The sequence below is a fragment of the Clinocottus analis genome, unplaced genomic scaffold (assembly GCF_023055335.1).
Source record: "Clinocottus analis isolate CAN_PGR_092001 unplaced genomic scaffold, fCliAna1.0.p SCAF_16, whole genome shotgun sequence".
Taxonomy (NCBI): domain Eukaryota; kingdom Metazoa; phylum Chordata; class Actinopteri; order Perciformes; family Cottidae; genus Clinocottus; species Clinocottus analis.
The window spans coordinates 4,923,203-4,949,338 of NW_027175887.1; the positions used below are offsets into that span (position 1 = coordinate 4,923,203).

Genomic DNA, 26,136 nt, shown 5'->3' on the forward strand with positions numbered 1-26,136 from the left:
CGCTTGTAGACTGGGTGAAGCGCCAATGACACTGATTTTCAATAATGCAACTCTTAAACCCTTTCGTTACTACGTCCCTGCCTCTGAAACGCCACTTCTCATACAACCCCATTTTTATGTAACCCGGCAGTTTTCCCTGGCGGAGTAGTCCTCCTGTGGACGAGTGAATTGAACACCGTGTGCGTAATCGGTGGTCTGCGTGTGCTTGAGTGACCTCGAGCACACGGAGAACTCAAACTGGATGTGAAGGTAACCCCTGTGCAGGACGCAGAGGCCTCAGTGGAGACGAGTGAGTGTTCTGCTGCACGAACACCAAAAGGGTCTCTTCTCTCCCAACTAGGACGACACCCCCGACGTGCCCCCCCAACCCCCGCCCGTGGCACTGATGAAGTCAGTCCTTACTCATGCGGGGTTGGCCCGTGGCCCTCAGACAGCTCGCGGTGAGTCAGACCTCAGAGTTCGTCGACGGCCAGCGGAGCCGTCTGCCGCTCACCTCGTAGCGCCCCTCGCTCCGTCCTCTGGAAGGAAGGAAGGGTTAACACTGTCAACGCGTTTCTGCTGGGGCGGCTGGCAGAGAGCAACAAAACTGCATCAGAGGAAACAAAGTGGGTGCAGGGAGTGAGGGGGAGGCGATGATCAGCACCAAAAATGTGTGTGTGTGTGTGTGTCTAAACCTCTGTTTACTCTCCACCTGCCACCTTCACATAACACTTACATCCCTCCTGCTATCGGTTGACTGTGCACTTTTAATTTTATATTCTACTGTAGCTTCAGATGTAAATATGCATGGCCCATGTTATTGCAATGTTAAAGTTACGCAACTTCTGCCAGGACAAAGTCCTCGTATGTGAAAGCACACATGGCAAGAAACGGTTGTGATTCTGATGCTTTCAAGAAGGAGACATTGGGTGATCCCCATTTTCTCAGGGCTCGCACACTTTTTGTGTTGTCTTGCCCTAAGTGCCACAGCAGCACACACGCGATCGATGTCTGTCTCGTTTGATTGAGTGTCTTCCCTAAACAAAGCACAGCGCCACTGGACTCCATCACTCTAAAGCAGCCAAGGAGAGAATATGCCCTTACATCACACTGCTGTGAGCCGGCCAGGCATGACGAAGACTGCAGTATTTTCAGGCTGGGAGAGAGAGAGAAAGACACACACACACACACACACACACACACACGCACTATGGCCCCGCCACTTTTTAAAGAAACTACAGTAAACAACATCACTATAATACCGCACCTTTAGGGAGAAAGATGCTTATCTCGCAGAGTGTAAATTGGTTAGGAAATGTGTGAACGTCTCCTTCAGGTGAAGGTTAAAGTTACACTTTTTTTTTCCATCGCAAGATAGTCACATATTTTGATAAGACATGTTGAAATTAACTTTGTATGACAGTGCTTTGACTCTTCCGGTCAGCGCCTTGTCCAGTGAAATGTGTTTTATGTGTGCACATGAGCAGTACCTGCTCTGTGTGTGTGTGTGTGTGTGTGTGTGTGTGTGTGTGTGTGTGTGATGGCAGCACTCTGGTCTTCAGGCTCTCTGCTTTGCAACGCTGACGAATAAAACCAGAACAGGACAGTAAAAAGGACGAGGCGCTGCAGAAAAGAGCCTGCAGGACGGTGACACAGCTCACAGAACTAGTCCAAGTCACGGTGTATCATTGAAAGTATTTTGGGTAAAGCGTCACGTCCTATTCTCCACGTGCACATATTCGGTTCAGTATTCAAAACGGGTAACAGAATTCAAGGTTAGTGACGATGTTGTTTGGTAGCATCCCTCGGGTCAGAGCGGGTTTCCTTCATCCACGGTCCAAAAAAACTACGGACTCTCAACCTGTCCAGGATAATTTGCTTCTCGCCCAATGCATGCTGGGATTGGCTCCAGCCCCCCTGTGACCCTGAAAGCGAGTATAAAAGATGAATGAAACCCAACTCTGTGAAAGCGTTTTTATGATCAATACTTTCAGGCTGTGCAGAAACTCCGCCTCAGCAGCACATCTTTCTCTGAGGCTCCAACAAGCAAATAGGCAAATAAAACCAGGTTTAAAATGTTTGTGGGCAGGCCAATTGGGATGGAATTACTTCCATTATTAAAACATTTGCACAGGACAGGATGAGGCGCTGGTGTATAATTCCCTGGAAGAGGGATGACCGCTAACTTCACACACAGTTCGTCCTAAACTTGTTATTTTTTCTGCTTGTGGAGACACAGAAGAGCCCGTGTCTCTTAATCTTTGACCCAGAATAAAAGGCCAGGGCAAGTTTATACCACGACGCAAACGGAGTCGCCTTGCACTGCAGGTTAAGTACAATTTTTCCCCTGAAAACCAAATAACTTGATGCAATAACACTTTGTATACCTGACACATCCTGTTGGGAGTAAATCCATTTTGTAGCAGAGGCGCAGACTTGTTAAATAGACATCTAATTAATCATGTCGGTGTTGTTTTGCAGCATTTTAAACCCTTTTATCTACTTTGCATGATTTGAGCTCACTAACAATGGAGCTATTTCCATTTTGTGATAAATGCAGAAACGGCATAAATCCGTCCCTCAAGTCGAGCTCCCACAAATATCAATAGGAAAAGTAATTAACTCAGAAATTCTCCTCGGCTGTTGCAAATGTCTTGCTGATTTCTAGCGTGAAAGATGACTTCCATTCACAAACTCTCATTGAGATACAATGACTCTTCTGTCTCTCCCAACACGTTTATAATAGCAATTTTTACACCTCATTGAGCCCCGAGGCAAAATTATGATAGCAGAGTCTCGAAAAACTATTGATGCTGCTGCCTATTTAATCGGCTGGAGGAATTAATCCATTTGGAACGAGAGTGGAAAGAGAGAGTAATGGCCGGGATGAGGACCCCGCAGACGGGGAGATGGCATGGAGACACATTCGTCACATGGAGCTCAGAAGGACTGGACCACGCTTATTGACAGACCAAATATATATATAAATATAAATATATATATATAGTCATATATTATCCAAGCCCATGGATTAGTCACAGTGTGACAACACTATTATCTGAATCAGGCATTAAAGCAAAGGCTGGCAAAACATGACAGATGAGATTCCTGGAAAGAGCAGAAAGGGAAAGTGTGTGTGTGTGTGTGTGTGTGTGTGTGTGTGTGTGTGTGTGCGTGTGTGTGTGCGTGTGTGTGTGCGTGCCACTTCCTGGTGCTCCTGTGGTCATCATTCACATCATGCAATGCACCACACCTGGAGCACAAGAGTGCCTCTGCTGCGGCCAAATGATCCTGCCAGACGGGTGCAGGGACACAGGAATGGAGGGAAAGAGATAAACTTCAAGGAGGAGGAGGGGAAGTCAAGGATTTAAGGGTGAGAGAACGGGGGAGGCAAAATGTTCCAGGAGAAAAAGGACGATGCCAAAACATAGATGTGTGTTGGAAAGAAAGAAATGATATGTGTACAATGAATATATAAGAGGAGATAGGAAGTAGGGTGTGTGTGTGTGTGTGTGTGTGTGTGTGTGTGTGTGTGTGTGTGTGTGAGTGAGTGTGTGTGAGTGAGTGAATATTCTGTATCTTAAAACCTTATTTAACCCCTCTTTGCTTTTCACTTACACTTTAGTGTAGAACTTCTACATAAGGGGAGATAGGAAGGTGTGTGTGTGTGTGTGTGTGTGTGTGTGTGTGTGTGTGTGTGTGTGTGTGAGAGAGAGAGAGAGAGTGAGTGAGAGAGTCAGGTGAGGACAGCCAAATGAGAGGGAGGAGATGGATGGAGAGGCAACAAGATAGATGGCAGTGTTAATTTGGGTTGCAAGGACACATTGTCTCTGCAGCTTCAAGAGGATGGAGAGGAGCCACACAGACCAGTGAGGGGGAATTAAATACAAAACGAAACCAAACAAAATCAACAAAAGAACAGGCAAGAATGGAAGAGAGAATGAGAGCAGACTGTAATTTAAATAAAATAGAAAACAGACAGCAGAAGGGGTTTGGCGCGTCACAGTGTTGCTCGTCAGCGTTTAGCTCGGGCTGTCCGGTCTGGCTCCAGTCCCAATTTGATTTCTGAGCACTACTTTGGAGCTACTCGATCATCACTCTGGCTTTAAATGAATAAAACTGAGCTCCAAGGACAGCCCCCCCCCCACCCCTCCCACACTCACAAACTCACTCACCCTAAAAAAAAAAAAGAAGCATCTTTTAAGCTGTGAGGCTGGCAGAGACCGGCTGACGCAGTGTGCAACCCCGCTGTCACACGCAGGAGAGTCTTTGTGGCAAAGTTTGTCTTCACGTTCATCCTTTTAACTTTGGTGTGAAATGGAAACGAATGACGTCGTGACGGCCAACAACCGCTTGGCCCCTCATCCGTCTCATCGCGGCGGTTGAGTTGCACAACTAAAGTGTTTGTTCCAACCGGATGAACGGCATCTGGTCGCGAGGTAGCGCGGGTTCTTCAGGTTTGACCGTTAGTCCTGCTGAGAAGGAGCTATTTTTAGATCTACGATATACACATAAACAAGGATGATGGAAGTTTGGATTGTAACAACGCTTTCCAGAGCCTCCTCCCAGGATAAATATATGTCCATACTTTTTCTAACTGTAACTCAATAATAAAAAAAAAAACAATTAGTAATTTGCATTCCAGTGGAAACACATTGGTCTCAAACGTTGCCCAACTCTCTTGTTCTCGCTTCGAGCTGTTCGGTGAAATCTGCTGGATATGAAGCCTTCGGTAGCTACTTGAGATGCAACGACACACCTACTCATTGAAGCTCAGCATCTGATCTGGACCCGTCTCACCTGAATAGGGAATGGCGTGATGATGATGAAACGAGAGAGATGAGGAAACCATCAGAGACCTCGATGAAACTGACAGATGGCAGCACTCAGCTGAGAGACAGATGTTTCTCCCAGAAGGACGCGAAGAACGAACACACTCCTGTGGCCTGGAATTAGATCTTACCCTGACAGGAAGAGAAGAGACGAGAGGAGAAGACATGGGACGAAAGAAACTTACGTGTGTAAGAGACGGTTTCCATTTCACTGACACTGTTGGTTTCCTGTGAAAAACAAGGTTTATTTCAAAAAGACAAGTTTGGAATGAAAAGTGAAGACACGTCTAACACCAGTACCTGAAAACATCATAGTTTGAACTATAGGGCCACCGATGGCCTACTGGCACACGCCTCAGGGCCTAAAGTGTCAGGGCCCCCCTGGCCTTCACCTGCAAACTGTCCAAGAGACACGCACCAACAAGGAAGAGATAAAATCACCACAAAGAAACAACAAACGACCACAAAGAGACCAAAACGACCACAAAGAGACCAAAACGACCACAAAGAGACCGAAACGACCACAAAGAGATGCAACAACGGCTGCAAAGAGACATGCAAAGACAATGGGAAGGAGCAAAAACAACACAAAGACATACATCATGTCTACAAAGAGACACAAAGCAACTACAAAGACACAAAACCACAGAGAGATTAGTCACGCCGACAAAGAGACAAACAAACCGACAACAGAAAGTGTGTCCCGCCCAGATGGCGGTGGGACCTCTTGCGTGTCGGTGCCCGGCATGGGGCCCCGGGGCCCCTTTGTCTCACAACTGAAGTGTCGGTATCCGTCGTGTTGGGAGTGAGTGTTTCATCCAGTCGTGGATCCAAAGCGCTGGACCGACTGACCGCCGCCGCCGTCCCTGGAGCTGCTCCTGTGGCTGAAAAGAAGAGGAGCAAAAAATAATGTAAGAGGCCGTCGACAGTTTGGCCTCTCAGCCGCCTCATCACAGCAGTTGAATCACACTCGCCCCTAAACGAAGAGGGGGACATCAGTCCTGTCAGAGGCCCTCCTTCACCCCACCTCTCCACTCCCAGCCGTCTCATCTCCGCAGTCTCCTCCCCGCATCACCCTGCCTCTCCTAATTACTCCCCCTGTCCGTCTCCTTGTCTCCCCCCACCTCCCCCCACCTCCCCGCTCGCCGACTCACCTGCCTCATCTGTCACCTCCCATTCCATGTCAGCGTTTATTGGCAGGGACGGTCCAAGCACTACTACAACCGAAATCCTCCGTTTGCTTGTGTGTGTGTGTGTGTGTGTGTGTGTGTGTGTCTCTCTCTGCTTGTGTGCGTGTGTGATGTGATTTGAGAGATTGTGACCTCATGCGTGTGTGTCCCAACTCCTGGCAGGTGTTGTTAATGTTGCCAAGCACGCAGGGGACACACACAAACTGCTGTTGAGCGACTGGTAAACCAAAGCCCAGCGAGGGGATTGGAGGAAATCACTCTTACTCAAACACACCTTCCGCTTCTTCTCTTCCTGCCATTCACTCCCTTTACTCTCTCTCTCTCTCTCTCTCTCTCTCTCTCTCTGTCTCTCTCTCTCTCTCTCTCTCTCTCTCTCTCTCTCTCATCATCTCACTGGATGGGTCTTCCCTCCATCGCTTTATGTTCTACAAGCTACAAGATGACCGAGGTAAAGAATCTAATCTAAAATGTTGTGCAGTATGTAGGAAGCACTGTGACCCCTGCAGCTATATGTTTGCTGCACACACACACACACACACACACACACACACACACACACACACACACACACACACACACACACACACACACTCTCTGACGTGCTGACACGCACTAGTGGGGTGTTTAAGTTTGGATGCAGGCTGCTGAGCGCTGGCTCTCGTGGGTGCAGCAGCTCCCCTTCAGGTGGCAACAACAAAGGTCAAAGTATTGATCATTATTCATTCTCACGAGCTCTGTAAGTTAGTGAACAAATGTCGTCTCCCCCCCTCCTCACCCCACCCACTTACACACACACACACACACACACACACACACACACACACACACACACACACGTATTCCTCCGCAGGGTAAGGACTGTGGTGTGATGCGAGTGAAAAACACTCCTACGTTAGCGTTGCACTTTGGGCTCTACAGTGATGGACTCCATTAATGATAATGTTCAGCCTACATATAAAATATGCATCCCACTCACACAGCTGTATGAATATGTTCAGACGTACATGCCTACACATAAACACTCAAACCCTTGTGATGGGCGTTATGTAACACTTCTGTTAATGCACATTAACGCTGTCCCTGGATTGGTTTTATTTGTGTCTACTGCGGTTGTAGCTGTCACAGGTCAGAGAGGTTACTGCAAAGGTAGGAAGGTGGATGTGAGTGTGTTTTGAAAGCGATGAACCGGCCAAAGGGTAAACCAGCAGCAGATAAAGTCGTGTTTGGAGGAGGCTGCTTGACCCGAGGCGAGCTCTGCATTGGAGCAGGAGAAAAGAAGCCGGACATGCAACTGTTCATGAGGCGCTTGATGATGTTTCAAAGAGAAGATCTTCTTTAAACGAATGAAATGAAAAAGGTAATTACATTCCTATCAAAACACACGGCAATGGCTAAACACTGAAAGTGTCCACTGGCCAACTTGTTTATTGGGGATTTTAAAACTTTCCATTCGCTATTAAACCTAAACAATATCTTTACTAACCGCTTACTGTGGCGACCAGCTCTCCGCCACTGTATCAATTTAGCCTGAAGTTAATGTTTCACATATTTGTTGTAACAAATATGCTCTGATATGGTCTGTCATGTCCAGGCTGAAGCAGGTGAGTTGTGCGGCGTTTGTTGCTCAAGACTTTAATGTCTTTCTGCGGGGGGGTGAACGGTGAGAGCACGCTCTTCTTTCGAAAGATATATTATGTGTGCTTCCCGAGAAGTCATGAACGATAGCTTGTTCAAAGGCTTGGAGACACTTCACCCGAATTGCTCGATTATAACTCCCCTCTGCTTCTTTCTCCTCCATAAAACACACTGCAGCTAGTTGTAATCCAGGAATTCAAATGAAACCAATTTCTCTTTTCGCAGGGCATGAAATGAAATGCAGTGTGACGTTTTCTCGGTGCACTAAGATAAGAAGACTTTGCATTTCTGGGCTGCACAGGAAAAAAAAAAAAAAAAATCCATCATTTGCGTGACTTCATTAAACCGTCTTTAATGTAGCTGCTGCTGCTGCATTCAATGACAGCACCAATGACTCAGGTGCAGGTTGGGTGAATGCCCTCTGAGCCCATCTAATCGGATCATACCGCGGTTGTAGGTGTGCACTTAATAAGTCTAACAAGGAAAGCCACTATGGGACATTAGCAGGGATTGGATCGATGCACATGAGATGCCAGTGCATTAACTTGACTTAATCATGGCGTCTCTCAAGGGTCAAAGCCAAACGCTCCACTCCCAGTGAGACACGGACACACACGTAGGTCTACGCCTCGCTGACGCTAATGCAGTCGCCGTTATATTGCTTAGTTTTACAGGTGTTCATTCAATTGTATGTTCATTTTGGAGGTAAGAAGTGACGGTGCAGTTGAACGTCAACCCATTCATGTCGATGACAGGCGTCTCCTCTTTGTGTCGTAGTTAGCAGGGTTCGCTAGCTCCTATTGGCTAGAGCATCATTTTTTTTGGAGGGGGGGTAGGGGGGGGGGGGGGGGTTGCGTTGTGTTTTTTTGAGTGATGTCTTTCTGTGAAAATGTTTTAATTCTAAATGCTGCCAAGGTGACGTTGCTAACAGAGGCCGGTTATTGTGCTATACTCTGCACTGTGGTTACTGACAGGCGGTTGATTGTTTTTTTTGCTCGAGCTGGCTGACCGTGGTAGTAACCAAACCAATAAGAGCACCGGGCTTTGATTCAACATTTGATTTTTGTTCTGGCCAAACATTGGAAGGTCTTCTGGGTTTCTCACGCGAAGGCATTGTGTGAGCATCGCTTTTCCCATAGACTTATTTTGGGAAAGAGACTTCTGTAAATTAGTGAATTTTATATTTTTTTTGAGGTGACCCAACTGCCCTTGAGGAACACTTAAATAGCCCATATGTAAATATTTAGGTCCTCTAAGTTGGTAGCATGAACAGCCAAATCCAGAGGGATTATCTCTTCATGCAAATGAGCCAGAGAATGAGGGCCAGGAGGCGGGGCTAAAGGAAACGCTGGTGTGCTTGCTCTATGGGCACCATTTAAAGCAGAAGAGCGCGGGGGAAGATCCGTTTATCTCATCGCTCTGCAGTTGAGCCATTTTGGCTTCATGCACCACTGACCGAGCAACTTTCATAGGAATGAACTGGACCTGCCTCCAACACTGAATCCACTTCTCTTGACACATCAATGTCTCTTGACACACAAACACATGCGTTGAAGACATGTATATTCACAGATGTGAGGGCCTTATGGACATGAACAAAAGAGCTCAGAATAATGTGGACACACACACACTAACACACAACCTCCCATTCATATTCACTGATGGCTTTAATCTGCTGTTGAACTGATTGATGGATATCATGATAGAAGACCTTCCTCTCTGTCTTCAAACTCAATGTTGTCCAGGAGAATCCTTCACCCGAGCGAGTCCTTGACTTAAATTAGATTTCAACTGCACTGCGGCTGGCTTTCACAGCACACGGCTAACCGGTTAGCATAATGCGTGTTAATGGCCCATCCGCTGAGGAATGGCTCTGAAACCTATGCTGGCCATAAAGAGTAAATAAACTCAGACATCTGCAGGATGAGAGAGCAGAGCATGTGCTGTTTTCTCCACCAAGCCCGGCCCTGTTATCCTCCTAATGTTTTTATAATGTGCAGCATCTAGTAGTGTGGTGACAGCACGTCGCCCTTGGATTAACAAAAGGAACACGTCGACGTCAGGCCGTCTGTGACAGACAGCCGTCGTTGGTTTTTTATCATAATGTGCAGATGTGGCCATTTGCTGCTGGCGTGATTCAAGTTTGAGAGGATTTAAGGGTGGGATAATCTGAAGAGATTTTCCCTTTTTTTTGCCTGACATTAGCTATTTATTTGTTCAAATTCAATTACTGCTCACTTCCCGCACATACCATAGCAAACACATTTCCCCGTGCACACCGAACTTCAAGGTCAAACCCTCTTTTGTCCATTTTTAGAATACGTGCCGTTTGTATACGTGCATAATGGCATACTTGCACGTACACGTTGTGGAGGTGTTTACAGCGGAGAGAAGTGGGTTTCTGTGAGTGTGTGTTGCACGTGCGCATTCTTTTCCCCCATCAGCTATTTTCCTTTAAATGCAGTGAAGCTGCATGCCTGACAGTTGCTTATCCACATGTTTTGTCATTTAGATTAATTCACATGTGAATACAGATCAAGGAAATCCTCCGGTTACAATATGTGACTTCTTTACAGCGCTCTCACTGCCCCGCTGTCACATTTACTCAACAACATTCACATTGTGTTTGCACAGCGGACAATAGCCTGTTGAGGAAATGTGATCTGAATTATGACGTAAAAAATCAGTCTGCAGTTTAAGACATCCCTGGGCATGAGCCTTTTACACCGAGTAGCATTTACGCATCCAAGAAAAGGCTGCAAAAAAAGACGGACAAAGCGCCTGAAAAAAACGCAAAAAATTGTGAGGTGAAACGCGAAGCAGGAAAATAAGTTGGCTCCGAAACGAGATGCTGCAGATGGTACGCTCGGCTACGTTCTGGCATCCTCGGTGATGTGCGCTTCTGCTCTCTCTCAGCAGGAGGGGCCAACTTTGAATGTTGTGTCTACTAACGGGAAGCAACAATTCCTGCATTGTGTGACTTTTAAATTCTAGGTTTACAAAATGGCCGCTATGGCTCTCATGAACTCCTTTCACATCCAGCTATCAAATCTCATCTCCAGTTGTATTCACAGTTGTACGACGCTTGTAGTTTCAATATATCTAGTGAAGACATTGAAGGAATTAAATAAAAGGTGTTAGGTGTATTTTTTGGCTGAAGTTATGGAAGTTATCATATTGATATTCATCATCAACATTAATTCAGCCAATGCTCTATCTACCACAACCTTAACTCTAACTTCATGTATTACTTTGGTGGATAACTTTTCTGAAACTTGGTTTCTTTCCTCCTTTCTTTCTGGGTCTTTGAATATTCACCAACTCTCATCACAAGGTGCTGGAGCTCATATTGCTTCTGAAGTCGCTCTCAACTATTCTCTGACACCTGTTGTCGGGGTTCACACTCTTCTGACAGCCAGGGCCGGCACCAGATACTGTGCGAATAACACAATCCCCCCCCCTCCTCCATTTCTCATCTAGAATCTGCACTTCAGGCTGTAGCTCGCCTCACCACTCCCGGTGTGTGTGTGTGTGTTTGTCCATGTATTGGCACGTTTGTGTTTTTATACCCATTTGCATGGTGATTTTCAGATTTATTTTGGCTCTGTGTGTCTGTATTCATACCACCACAACTGTGTTTTTCAGCTGATTATCTTCTTTGTTTTTGCTTTGGATATCCGCCATCCCTCTGCTGACATTGGTGCTTTTGAGTGCAATGTGCTGACAATGGGATGGATTGCTGTGGAATCTGGTAGACACGTTCATATCGCCCCCTGCATCAAATGTAATGTATCTGATGACCCCTCAACTTCATCATCAGGTCGAACATTTTAATCTGGGGTTCATGACAAAACACCTGCGGACCAATCACATCCCCCGTAGTCTCTGTTGTGCTAAAATAATAAACATTATACCTCCTAAAAAAAAGTTAGCTCAGTCTTTATGAGCATGTTAGCATGCCGCAAATAGCATTTAGCTCAAGGTGCTAGCCTCACAGCAGCGCTAATGGCCATAGACATGTCGATTTAAGATTTTTCCACCTGAATGGACATGATTGAGTGAACATCTTCAATGAAAGAGACCTGTTTGGATGACTTGATCTGACTTTTCATGCTATTCGCCCTGGAGTTTAACATGTATGTACCAGTGTCACCACATCCCAAGATCTTATAAGACAAACTTAAGCACCGTAGTACAGATGGTAAAATGTATACAATATTAATAAGTTATTGATATTATAAGTTGTCAAAGAAGTGCCTTGAAGCGGAGGCTCCTCATCTTCTAGTGTCGCTGTTCTGTATTATGTGTGCAGTCTGCAGCCTCGGCCGGCTAAGCCAGCGCCAAAACATTAACACATCAACGATGGCGGCCGAGATAAAGTGATGACAGTGATGAAGATGAAGGTGATAAAGGTGCTGTTGATGGCTTTGATAGAGATCTCATCGTCCAGAGAAACGGGCAGACGCATAGAAAGACGTCTGACACTCATCTGTCACAATGCGACCACTTCTTCTCCCCTAAAGCACTTTCAAACGAATCTTCTCTCCCCCTGCAGCCTTTCGCCCCCTCTTTTTCCCCTTCCCATCTCCTCTCGATGCGTCACTCCTCTGCGTGTATACGGACAGGTCAATCAGTCTTTCTGTCCTCTGTGGTATCTTTGTACATCTGATATGTGCAGGCCCCACAGCGAGGTCTGCCTCGTTTGCATCTAAAGGATCTGATTATACGGTGTAAGAGGGGGGTATTTGTCGAGATGCTCTAATCTTTATGCAGAAAGAACAATGTTTAAGCTGCACAAGCATCAGGCAAACATACACACATCGGACACACACAGAAACAGACAGCAAACGAGATTGGATTGGATTTCCTATTAACAGACAAATCATTCCTCTCCTTGCCTGTCTCATTCTCATTTTTGCTGTCAAGTACCATGTCCTCTATCTGTCTGTCTGTCTGTCTGTCTGTCTGTCTGTCTGTCTGTCTGTCTGTCTATCTATCTATCTATCTATCTATCTATCTATCTATCTATCTATCTATCTATCTATCTATCTATCTATCTATCTATCTATCTATCTATCTATCTATCTTTGCTCGGCATGTGGCATCTTTCCCACTTTTCTTCTACTCTCTCCCTCTTTATTTTTTCATCCATCTCTGTCTGTCTTATTCCACACATTTATTTCAATCTGCACCTTCTTCAGAGTGAGAGAGACAAATGGACAGATAACTGCTGGGACAGAGTAATATAGAGATGATACCTTATAACAGCCCCCCCCCCCTCCCTCTGTCTCTGTCTCTCTCTCACAAACACTTACCTGTGAGTGTGAGTCACATATTTCTTGAGTTATAAAAAAAAAAGGATTTTTTCTGACACGACACATAGAGTTGATTTGTTGATTGCATGAAGTAAAATAGTCTATTTCCTCACAGGATTGACATACTGAAGCAACCCCAAACGGCCCGTGGCATGATGTACCCACAAGCATCAAATCAAAAATATTTTATTTCAGAAATACTTTCCTATTGTTGCGGGCAACAGTCAGACTCAACTTCAGCATTTGTTCGACGCAATTGTTTTCTTTTTCATGTCTTCCTCCCTCTAGCATGTTTGTGTGTATGACGCCTGTCACTTTGCACAAACGTTGGCACTCTGAACAAAATGAATCCAGCTGGCTGACTTTCTCTGAATGCAAAAGTGTGTCAAAAAGATGCTGACTTAGTTCTAAAAGCTCCACTTGACAAGATGGGAGAAAAAGAAAGCCTTTTCCTGACTCGTGAAGACGACCTTCACAGTGTGGAGGACAAGTGAAGTCAAAGACCTGCAACATCAGTTTGTGTTATTTGCAGTTTCGGCATGTCGCACACGTTGTTATCCAGCGACTCCAGTTGCCTCAGTAATGTGTGTATAGTAACCGAACACAAGGCGCGGAGCGAGCGGAGAGTTGAGTCAGTGAAGATGAATGGCAGTACACGCTAATATCAGTGATATAAATAGGAGTGAAACATAGTTATGTAGATTTCTTAATGAGGACATAGTCTGGATGTTTGAGTATCAGAGTACAGCTTGTCATACCTACAAGAATATCATCTGCAAAGACGATATCAGACAGATGACAACATCATGACTCTTGAGCTGTTATGTCAAGGCCGAGGGACTTGCTTTATTTTGAGAACAGGGGTAAGCAAATGTTCGGAGCCCTCAGGGAGACACCTTTTCTACGAAACTCCATTGCTCTGATTGTAAAAGACCCATGAATGTAGGAACGTCCAAGACATGAGAGAAAATTCAACGATTAGTTTCATTATCGTTCTGATACTTTCTGCAAAGTATTCAAAAACACAAGATATCATTTTGTTACCCGAAGAGGTTTTATCTCTGACGCATCTGCAAGGAGACTCGACCTGATTGCATGGCGACCAAATGAAACGCACCGTGACCTTGATCAAAGTTAAAGGTTACTGACGGGTCTCTAGGTTTGGAAACGGTTAGAAACATTTGGGATAATGTAAGGACACAACTCAACACCACACATAACTCGTATCTAGTTATTTTTAGACATTGAAATAGAAATGTGACATTTATAGCTGTTCAAACTGTGCAGAAACCAGATGGCTTGAATCCCACTCCTCTCTCTGCCTCTTCATGTTACCCTCAAAATAGGTTCCCAATGTGTCTGCATCATGTTGGCTTACCTGGACTCAGGTTCAAAAGCATCTCCCGCTGTGCTGTCTTCTGCTTTTTCCTATTCCCATCACTTGTTCTCTCTCCTCCTCCTCCTCCCGGGACTTTGTTTCATCCTCATCGTTGATCTGGAGAATAACTCTCCTTTGTTCTCAGCGAGAGAATGTAATATAAACGTAATCTCATGTGTTACTCAGAACCTGTGATAGAAAAAAGGTTAGACCAGGAGTTTGTTTTCTATGAAGCAGTGGGACAACTGTTCTGATGTGGTTTTGTGTTTTCATTTAACCATTGATATGAGAATAGAGGATGATAAATAAAAGGTTTCGATTTTGTCTCCGGCAGTAACCCCTGATGGTTTTCTTTGCTGTGAGTGAGATACCCATGATGTGAATTCCTCCAGCTCATTTTCAGTCATCTGGCCTTCTCTCTCTCTCTGTCCTCCCTGCCCTCCACCCCGTCTATGCGTCATCGAACACCAGCGTTCCCTGATGAGATCCATTGTCAACCTCTCGCCCTCTGCCACTTCACTGGCCTCAACCCTCCCTTTTTACTTCTCTCTTTTTCTCTTTTGAGTCTCTCCTTTTGCCATCCCTCTTTTAATTCCTCCTCTTTCATCATCCACTTTCTATCTCCCTGCTGGCTACGCTTGTCAGGACTCACCTTCTCCTCTCACCCGCCCTCCCCCCTCCGCCCTCCCATGGTGCATCATGGGAGCAAGGCGTCCCCCTCTGATACATTTAGAAGAGTCTCGCAGCAAATGAACAGAAGGAGCTGAGAGAAAACGTGTCACAAGATGCTGCACCAAAATGAAATACCAGATGAAAGAGAGGAGGGCCTCTAATGGTTAAAAAGATTGAGAACTTGGAGGGGAAGGTTTGTGAATTGGACTGGGAGTGATGTCCCTGCGCAGTTATGCCGAGGGAGTACAGAGCAAAGTGCTGAAAGAGAGAAAGAGAACGAGAAAGGACGGCAAGTTTCATAGAGCTATGCAGATCAAGCCATGTCATTATTTCATAAAGTATGTTGTGCTCCAGATACCTGGGAGAAGACACACACCATTAAACTGTCTGTCAGTAACCATAAGTAATTTGAAGTGTTTGCTCGACTTCTGCAGAACATTTCATGATGAAGTTGCAAAGATAATGAATCCTCGTCACCTTCAAAATGATAAATGTCTATCCTAAAAATTGATAGCTGTCTCATGAATTAATACCTCGACATTAATTGAGCTCATCCCGTTGTTGACAGTCGCTCCACAGCGGAGAACGCAGCACCGAACACAGAGAATCAATACACACCCATCTCTCCCAAGAAAACTTGTTTATGGCCTTCACGTACAGGACAGTAGCCCTTAAGTCTCGCGTCAGTCTCTCCCTTTTAAGCCTTCCTAAAGGTCAGCGTGAGCGGCTCTGCTGTAATACCACTGGTGGAAACAGCTGATGTTGCTGTGATCTATAGTCACTTCACGTCGATAAGTGAGCCTCAGGAAGGCCTCGTGGGAAGGCTGCACTGTCCCAGAGGGACGTATAGCCTGGCGATGCCAGAGGGTTTTATTGTTTAGGTAGCAATGAAGAGCATCGGGGCCCCGTACAGATTATTTTCCTCCGCAGGGCCACTGTGTCCTGCTTAGTGGACCGGGGACTTTTTCTGGATCTCGGCTCATCTAAGCTATTGATTTCCCACACTTAAAGCCAACACACTTTATTTCAATCCCTGAAGCGAAATGGGCCCAAACCGTGAGTGAACATGTCCATTAGCTTACTGTTTACCATAGCGCATCATCATCAACCAGGTCACGTCCATTTGTGGCGTCATTAAAAAGAACGACTTGCTGCTGCGTAGAAGCTGCTGTCCCAGATGTGTTTTAGCATGGTGAAATATATCCAGTCATCATGTCCACACAACTTTAGCTTCAGCTTCCTTAGCTGGCTAGCTACCGCTGCTACAATCTAGAAGCAACAATTGTCATTTCAGCTATTGACATCTTGAAAGTAAGGAGCCCCAATACTGCAAATGATCATGTACAATCTAATGTAAGAGTAAGAAGGTAGAGACTCATGATAAAGGTAGAGGATGTCAGGGACTCCTCATTTGTCACTGACAATACTAAATGCCTGAGAGGCGGAAGTGGTAGATGAGAATTAAAAGTGCTAATGAAAAGTTAAAGAGAGAGAGAAAGAGCCTCTCTCTTTCTCTCTCTCCGAGATTGTGAAGGGAGGAGAAACAGATCAGAGGGGGATTAGAGGACAGAGGGAGTGTCTCTCGGGTGGGAGGTGGGAGAAAACGAGGTGGAGGAAGGAGGGAGTGTTGGAGAAAGGGAGGGGCGGGCATAAGAAATGAAGTGTGGCTGCTGTGAGAGGTGGAGATTGATGATTATTATTAGTAATGTTTGATTAGCATGAGTGCAGTTAGGAAAGCGATGGGGGACGGCCTGAGCAGCCCAACATCACCAACCCCGTGCAGGACTGGACGCCCATTTTTCATCCCGAAATAGTTGTAGAGGACACGTATAAAACAGAAGGAGCAGAGCCTGTGAGTTTTTTACTGGACGTCTCTCCTGCACCTTTCTGGCCCTTCTCCCATCTCATCACCAGTCATCAATTAAACTGGTAAGACCAAAGATATATGTGGGATGTTAGTTAGAGGGGCAAAGCTTCGCCAGAAAGAAACAGACAAACAGATGGCACGTTTTAGGATGAGGGTTATCACAACGTAGAAGTAGAGGGAAGAGGGTGTTTAATATCAACATCTACAGTTGTTGATCTGTTCTTAATCTGTGATCAAATGCAGTGATAGATGAAACCAATAGGAGAGGCGATAGCTCGAGAAATGTGTGAAGAAATGCAATGCACCTTCTTTGTCAGGCTTCTTCATCGTATGCGTTGAGATTTCGATCGAGCCGGTGTATCAACCAGGTAACAACGCTCTGATAGCGGCCTCGGCTTCCAAAATAAGAGACCATTTTGTTGCAGGGTTTGCTTTGCGTTATCGTTCAAGGTTAAATTTTAATTACACCCATTGAATACGTCTCCGCCCGTGCTCCAGGGAAGTGTAACTTTGTCAAAATGCTGATGCAGGCATGAAGCTCCTCTTGAGAATGAATTTCTGATTCCCTGACTGATCGCAGGTCTCGCATACAGCAGACACATTAAACACGATGAATATTCATACGGCACTTTAAGTGCTTGCAGTCTCAGTTAATTAACGAGGACGCATAATATTTTGTTTGTGTGTCACAATGAAATATGTATGTTTTGGTTTTTTTAAACACTCTTGACGCTGTTGCTTTAATGGCAGATTAAATGGAATTTACATCTATAATGTGTTTGGTAATATTTTATGCAAATGTGTATCGAGGCGGTACGCTAAAGAGCGCTTTCATCGCAGCGCTTGTGTGTTTTGCAAAGTCATCTCAATAGAGTTTGTGACCTTATTAGATTATGAATCTTAGTGGTGCCCACAGTATGTTGGTGGGAGTGAATAACCACGGCAAGGCTTCTTGCACACAGTGATGGATGGCCGTGACATTTCCTACAGACATTCATGTTCTCACCAGGATGAACTCTGGGGATCTCGACTTTTGCTCCAGTGCCACCACCAGGTTAAACTAAATTTTTCCAGTACTTTTGTTCATGACCGAATATTTGTTCAACTAATGAAATTCCCATCAGCTTCAGCTGTTCTTTATCTTAAGCGTTGTCTTTTTTTTTATAACATATTAGCATGCTGCTATTAGCGGTTAGCACTGAGAACACAAGAGGCCTCCGTGGCCGAAGACATGAACACCACGGCACAACACGGCGGTCTGTAGTCCGAACCAAGACGGCAAACTTTATTCCTCTTCTCAAACTTGATAAAGGAAGACCAGACCCAATCTTCTTGTGCTTACCTTTCACAATAAAATCCTCATTAACTTTGCATGATCAAATTTACTCTGAGTATTTTACTGAAGGGAAACTCAATTATACATTTAGCGGTAACTAAACATCCATTTACCTCCAGCAGACGCTGCTCTGGGTCCGTAACATCCTGCTAGTTGGTCCTCAGCCTGTTGCAGACAGCCAACTGTTGCAAATTTGCATCACTGGCAATACGAATAGTTTGGATGTGAAATATTAGCAGTGTGTTTTTCATTTTGCAAAACTAGAAAACATAAAAACAGTTAAAGTTTACTCCAACCATGTGGCTGTGATCATGTGAAAGAGAGGCGCCGTAAAAATGTAATTGTTAGACAAATAAATCGTATATTACCTAATTTACATTCAGTCAATCAGGAAGGCAATTAAGTACTGTGCAGTTATGAACACACACACACACACACACACACACACACACACACACACACACACACACACAGACAAAGCACCGCTGTTGTTGCCAAGCTCTAACTGTGCGGTTAATCCTGTTTCGTACCTGCCACAGGATTAGCCAGTGGACAGTGGTGATAATAGCCAGATGATCCTCAGGCCTCTTTAATACTTTTATCAAATCCAGTCTTTCCTCACTATGTGTGTGTGTTTGTGTGTGTGTGTGTGTGCGCATGGTTGCACATGTGTGTTTGCTTTTGGATGAACACCATTGTACATTATCAACGGCTCAATAGGCGATGAAATGCCCACTGAAAAGGTGGCGCTCGCTACATTCAACCATCCAGCTTATTTAAAGATCAACTGTGCAGATTAGTGGCGATTCAGATAAAAAGCTTTTATCGAGGAAGACAATCACTGGGGAACCTTTGATGGGGTGGCTGCGGCTCAGTGGAGAGAGCGGGGTTGTCCATTAACGAGCAACGATGTCGGCGGTTTGATTCCGGGCTCCTACTGTCCGCATGTCAAAGAGTCCTTGAGCAAGACACTGAACCCGGAGTTGCTTCCAAATGTCATGTATGAACCTGTATGTATGTGACCTTTCAAAGTGTTATTCAGAAAAATAACATGTTATAGCTTTTGTTCTTAGGACCAATGGCTCATCTATGGTACCTGGTCTCTTCGTGTGGATTTAGAGAAATATGCAATAAGTCATTCTTAATGGTATTTAAATACAATATTTATTTTATTATTAATTGGGAACGATTTTTCTTTGAGTCATTTCTATCAACTCCACCATGGATGGAGGCCTAGTTCTGATGGAGACCACTGATATTAAAATAATATGAACCCTATTGTATCTCTAAATATTGTATACAGGCGTAGTGGTTTTTGTATTAGTAACAAAAGACACATACAAAAGAACAGCCGCACTTTTTCAGCCCTTCATTACAAAGAAATCCCAATATTGCTGAACTCAATTTAAACTTAAAGCAGCATAAAGCTCCAGTGAACCACAACACAATGCACAATGACAGTACACTGACGCAGCCGCGCAGAGGGAGAAAAACACACACACCGTATCTTCAAAGCCCATTCGTGTAGAGGACAAGAGTTCACTTCTCGTTCAGAAACAGCGAACAACAATACTAAAGACACATACACACAATATCTCCCTTTCTTCTTTTACCCTTGTCTCTGAGTTTTACACACTCTCCCACAAACATACACACAACAGCCGAACGCACACAAGAGGCTCGGGTTTCTTGAAATGCAAGTACATTCTTCTGTAAGCCTCCACCTCTTCGTCCTGGTCTGCTTGGCACCCTCTGTGACACACACACACACACACACACACACACACACACACACACACACACATGCACACGCACACACACATGCACACGCACACCTTCATGCAGCTGTTGGCAGCCCAGCAGCATGGTTAGGTTTCCCACACCTCAAGAGGCCGTCTGGGTGATGGGACTTCCCACAGAGGAAGCCAGTTCGTCATACTGTACATTCACAGCTCTCCAGAGGGACAGATAGCATCAGTATCCTGCAGAAACCTTTATAACTCCATTTGCATGTCACACATTGTTCGCTTACTTCCCTTTTTTCCCTCCATGCAGTATGACGCACATACATGACCCCCCTGAAATGACAGTTTCATCGCCAGATATTTGTTTTATATTATGAATGTATAAATACACAGACTAGTAAAGAGTAATACTATTAAAAACACTAACCAGTAATTTGACCGTAGAGAATCCAGACTTTGTCAGCTCACGCTTTGTTTTATTCTTTATTTTCCGTTTCGTATTGAGACTTCTGATCAGGTGGTATATCTTACCGCCTCAGCATTCTGCTTCAGCCATCAAAAGGTTGATTTCTTGTGAGTTTAGCCTCGAAGTAAACAACACGCTTCAGGGACATGGTTTCAAGACTGCAGAAGTCAGTGCAGTGAAAAGTGAAGGGTAAAAAGCAAAGTCATCCGGTACAATTCACGTCTGAACGTTCTAGATGGTTCTTGAGACAACGACTGCACACAATAAATGCATCATATCAGCAGTGCACTGCAGCAGACTTCAACCTCTCTGGAGCTGGGAAAATATTTACAGCATTTGTTTTAGAGAGAAGTGTGGTGCAGTGTATTGAATCATGTAACATTTGATGCATTGAAGATCAATCTTGACTTAATAGCCTGACATAAGACAAGAACTACTGTAAGCACACATTACTGTCATATTACCATATTATCATCCTCTGATGTATATAAATTATCACCCTGTGATTTTTAGTCATGTAAATCAGTCGTGTTTAGTGCTTCCTGTTTTATTTTGATACTCACCACCTCTCTCGCTGCAGAACACTTCCTGTCTTTGTGTGTTTTCCCGCCTGTGTGATTAACTGGCCCCCTCCTGATTGTTTTCACCTGTCCCTCGTTAGGCCTGCTGTCACCTGTCCCTCGTTAGGCCTGCTGTCACCTGTCCCTCTCTACTCCCTTCCTCTCTGTGTTTAGGCTGCTTCATGTCCCGTATCTGACATCAGTGTGTATGGATCCATGCCCTGAAACAAACATTAACGTGATGCTTATCTGACAGGAACGGGGTCCCCGTGTCACAAATGATTCACCTTATTCATAACACATGACTTTGTACAACTCCTAAATATTCAACTTCAACCAGTTGAAAACATTGCAACCATTTCTGGCTCCAGACCTCCTTTTCTCTGTGTTTCAGTCTTTTTCCCTCCCTTTGAGTTGTCGTAAGAACCCCACATTAATTCCAATACTTATGTTTATTGTATGTGTTTGTTCAGCAAATTCTTAGGAGAAAAAAATATATATTTGCAATAAAAACCCTTTTAAAAGAGATGTTGATCATAACTATGACCATCCAGCACAATATGAACCAGATTCCCCAAAAATGCCTCCTCGAGCAGTCAATAAGACACCTTTTTGGAAAGATTAGGACCTAAATAGTCAAAATCTGCAACAAAAATCACAAAAAAACAAAGCCTTGGCCTGTTATGAAGGAGTTTCAGTAAAGAAAACTGTGTCGTTTGGTTCAAAAATGGAAAAATTACATATTTTATGCCAAAAGATTGTCTGAATGGGGCATGCTGGGACTTAAAATGGGCGCGAGGGGCTATTCGCACACGGTTTCTAAAAGTTAACAAAGTTAAATAAACTCAAGAAGCGTAACATTACTCTTCTACGTCCATCTCCAGACACGGGCAGCCGGCACGACTTCGCAAATTGCACAACGGGATTTCATTAAATCTAAATTCTGCTTTGTGAAGACTGGATTATCACGACAGTAAGTGAATGGTGCAAAGTCTTTTTAAGTTAATTTACATTTTAAATGCACGACAACGAGGCAAATAAAGTATTCAACAGTTCCCCACTGCTGGAGTAAAAGCTCAGTGAACATATTGTTTAATTTAACGAAGCCAAGACTACTGGTAAACATCTGCTCGAGCTTAACGATTGAACATGATTTATTACATAAACAGACTCTCACTCATTCGGCCAACATGATTTGACATACTTCGGTACGAAATGTAAAGTGAGTGAACGTTCGGTCTGTGGCTGCTGAAATATTAAATCTGAGTCCTACTGAATGACACATGACGCTGAATCCAGCAGTTAAACTAGTTGAACCATTGAACGAGAGAAAACTGACTGAGCTGAAACATCCGCAGAGACAAACCACAGCAAATGCAATTGTCCTTTACACCTAATTTCCTTTAAATAAATCAATGTGGCGCACTTTATACAGTTCCACTGGCAGCACTCTGACTGAGATATCCCCGTAAATCAATCTTATCTTCCTCGTTTCACATGCGAATTGTGTCTTTTCCCCACGGACCTCTTTGTGGTAAAGGTCAGAGAAGGAGGTTGTGCTTTTATAATGACAAAAGATTGGATGTGTGGCCACACAAGCTAAGCAGTGTTCAGTATTGATCTGTGTGTGCAGCAGTATGTTACCGAACTAGATAACACCATAAAGAAGCTCATACATCACTGGAGGGGAGTGTGACACCGATGGAAGACAACGTTGAACTCCTCCTAATAGGGACGCCACATTTAGCTGCTGCTGGCATCGAATATCAAAACCACTTAAAGATCCAGCCAGGATACATTTCATTGTTTTAATAACATGTTTACTATTCAGGTGATAAATAATCATTTCTGCTTATTTCCCCACACTGTGGTAACTATTTAACGGTTTCTGAATAGAACCCACATGAACACCTTTACAGTTTTGTGAATACGCAGCCACATAAATCCACAGTACGATGAAGCAGATGATGTTACAATAGTTGGACCGCTTGAGGCGTGATTCAGCAAAACACAACAGGGGAAGGTACAGGCACCCCGGACTGTATTCCCACCGAGAAGGACGGGCCGATGATGATCATAATGATGATGATGATGATGATATTGGCCAGCTCAGCGTTATGGGCTGCAATCAGGGAGCATAATGATGATGATGATGGTACAAGGATGATTCTCTGCCATTACTGTGAGCGATGAGACATCTTAGTCCAACCCTGCTATGCAGACATCAGAGACGAAAGGTTGAAAGATCTTTCATTTATTATCTAGTGAGCGGCCCTCAATAACAGAAAAAGGTGTAAGTGTGGTTTTTTTTTGTGTGTTTTTGTCCAAGACCTCTAGGTCTTGGACAAAACTACAGTGAATTTAGCTCAGGGCGTAGAAATAGACCAGGATGAAAAGGTGCGCTGCGTCAACACTTCACAGCAACAACTAACAATAAACTGCCATTTTCTTGTGTGCCAGTCTACAGAGAGCAGTTCCATATCCGTCGGGCCGGGGTTACGTTCTCCTTCACAGGGTCCCGGTGGCCTTGAAAAGCCTGAACACGTCGCAAAAGTGCAGTTTTGCTGGTTTTCATGTCTCTGGATGGCAATGTCTGTCAGTGCACCACTTTGTTCTCTACTAAAATAACTCCCTTTTTATGTGAGGTGTTTTTTATGTCCATCAATCTCCCAACTCTCAGAACAGATGTGCCATCAAAGTATCCGTCCACACTCACACTGACAACCCTCGTCTGTTCAAAGCTCACTGTGCGACACGGTTTTCTTCCTGGATACTCCTCATGAGCGACTTAAAAACGTTTGTGTGCCTGATATTAGTCCGTCTGTTGAAGACTCTGTTTACAGGACGGCCCGTTCCGAGGACAATAACGACCAAATTAAAGTCTGAGTTGGTTGAAAGGACGTGGCGCTTCAGGCCAGCTTCTGCGCCGCTGATGTCATCGCATTAGAGATGGAGTACTAGTCTTGTCAACAAGAGATTTTAGTCTGGAAAAAGTCGATTGAGCGCGGCAGCTGGACCACCAAGCAGGCTATTTATATGAAGATGTCACTTTTGGCACGTTTTGCTTGAGCAAAATTGTACTTCCCAGAAGGGAAGAGCTGACTGCTCAACACGGTGTGTGTGTGTGTGTGTGTGTGTGTGTGTGTGTGTGTGTGTGTGTTCAGTGAGTTGCAGGTGCGGTTTGTTTGGAAGTCTGAGTGAAGTGTCCATCATCTGTCAAAAAGCATACTTGAGATGTGTGGCCCGAGCAAAGCCCTATTAAGGTTTGCCAGACCACAAGAAAGCAAAGTGAAATCAGAGCAGCGCATCCTCTAAATCCACATGTCACTCACTCCTTCTTAGCGCCTCAGTAGATTATTTTTGTCTTTGCCCATCTCAGTGTTCAGCTTCAAGTGTGTGTGTTTGCAGCGGCGACAGAGGAGAGGAGGTCAAAGTCGGGGGACCGGTGACAACTTCGATATGCAGCGATCGGGTTCGCTCACACGCGCCGATAAAAAGGCCAAAAGGGCCGCTAAGTGCCGGGCTCACCTTTCATAGCGTGAGGTCCAAGCCGGTTCTCTGGACCGGGCGGGCCAACTGAATTCTCCGACGGTATTTCAGACACAGCGGCAGCGTCTGCGGGCCAGTTAAACCCCCGCTGACTCGGTGCCCTGCTTTCATCTGTAACAGCTGAGTGACATCAGACGGATCAAACGCAAGACGCCCATAAGGAGACCTCGCTGGTTGTTCTGGGGCCTTCGTCTCTGCGTCCGGACACGTCCCACAGCACCACGGCCTCCTCCGTCTTCCATGCTCTCGACGCCGTCCTGCTCCGGTATCGTCCCCTTCCTCCAGCTCCGTCACCTCTCCTTCCCCACTCTCTCTCTCTCTCTCTCTCTCTCCTTCGTCGCTCCTCCTCGACGGTCACTGATTCAGTCCATGGCTGTCACCGCTTTCTCACGTCCTGGTTTCCGGCTGCATTTCCAGAGTGTCACCGGCGTAACAGGAGAATGAGCTCTGCCTCTGCTGCCTGGCGACCTTGTTTTTAACCTCTGACCTTCTCTTCCTTCTTTGTCGCCCTCTCTCCTCTGTCCTATTATTTCCATCTCAATTTTCTCAAACAGCTGAGATGGCAATGAGCAGCATTCTCAACGCTGATGACATCAAGAAAGCTCTCGATGCATTTGCAGGTAACGGCAACCTCCGAGCTGAAACATCCAGATCTGGCCAACGGCAGCTGTTTCCAGCACAATCTGTATCTCCAACATAATGTCTCCTTTCAGCAATACCCCTATCGTTATAGAACAAAGAAATACGTAACTCTTGCCAGGTACTATAACGATCATAGGGGTTTATGTCATGGCCAACAGTGCACATTATGTGTATATGTTTTGTCATTTCAAGCATTTTGGTATCCGACAGATAATCTGTGTTTTTGCATTACTGACATTAAAACCCTTTTTATTACAAAAACTCAATGTTTTTGTGTAATGTAAAGACATTTTTGGAAAGTGTTGACAATTAACATCTTTGTGTTTGTACGCCTGTGTGTGTGTGTGTGTGTGCATGTGTGTGTGAAGTAGCTGGCTCTTTTGACCATAAGAAGTTTTTCGAGATGGTGGGTCTGAAGGCCAAGTCTTTCGACGAGGTGAAGAAGGTCTTCCTGGTGCTGGACGCCGACAACAGCGGCTTCATAGAGGAAGAGGAGCTCAAGTGAGAGAAACACACACACACACACGCACACACACCAACCCACAAGGCTATAACAAATGTTCTGGGTCATGTATCCATTCTGCTTTTCGGTCCCTGGTTAGATTCGTCCTGAAGGGTTTCGCCAAAGATGGCCGGGACCTGACGGACAAGGAAACCAAAGAATTTCTAAAAGCAGCCGACAAGGATGGTGACGGCAAGATTGGAGTCGATGGTAAACATTGTTGTATTAGTGGGAGCGTCACGAGGTCCCACAAACAGACACCGGGCAAAAATTGTGGAGACAACACACGCACACGCACACACATTGATACACACAATGACAATAATGACGGTGTTTGGGAGAGGAATTAGCAACTGCCAAAGTGGAGGTAAACATGACAAGTGGTGCGTCCTCTTCATCGCAGCTGTGCACACACAGGCAGCAGCGTCACAGTGTTTTCACTCCACACGTGAGTGGAGCGTGTCGGCT

The 26,136-nt window shown here is 45.0% G+C and overlaps 1 protein-coding gene across 4 annotated transcripts in view; it reads left to right on the top strand.

Moving 5' to 3' along the window:
* The window catches only part of pvalb6 (parvalbumin 6), a 37,302-nt gene that overhangs the window by 9,949 nt on the left and 1,217 nt on the right, over positions 1 to 26,136 (top strand). Inside the window, exons 1-4 of one of the 4 annotated variants that reach the window (XM_068578701.1) lie at positions 16,889 to 16,930; positions 25,079 to 25,144; positions 25,535 to 25,667; positions 25,769 to 25,878. In XM_068578701.1, coding sequence (XP_068434802.1) covers positions 25,084 to 25,144; positions 25,535 to 25,667; positions 25,769 to 25,878 — 304 coding nt within the window. In that variant the 5' untranslated portion in view covers positions 16,889 to 16,930; positions 25,079 to 25,083. Of the gene's footprint in view, positions 1 to 16,888; positions 16,931 to 25,078; positions 25,145 to 25,534; positions 25,668 to 25,768; positions 25,879 to 26,136 lie in introns of those variants that run through there. The other 3 variants (XM_068578703.1, XM_068578700.1, XM_068578702.1) reach the window with 3 other exon arrangements.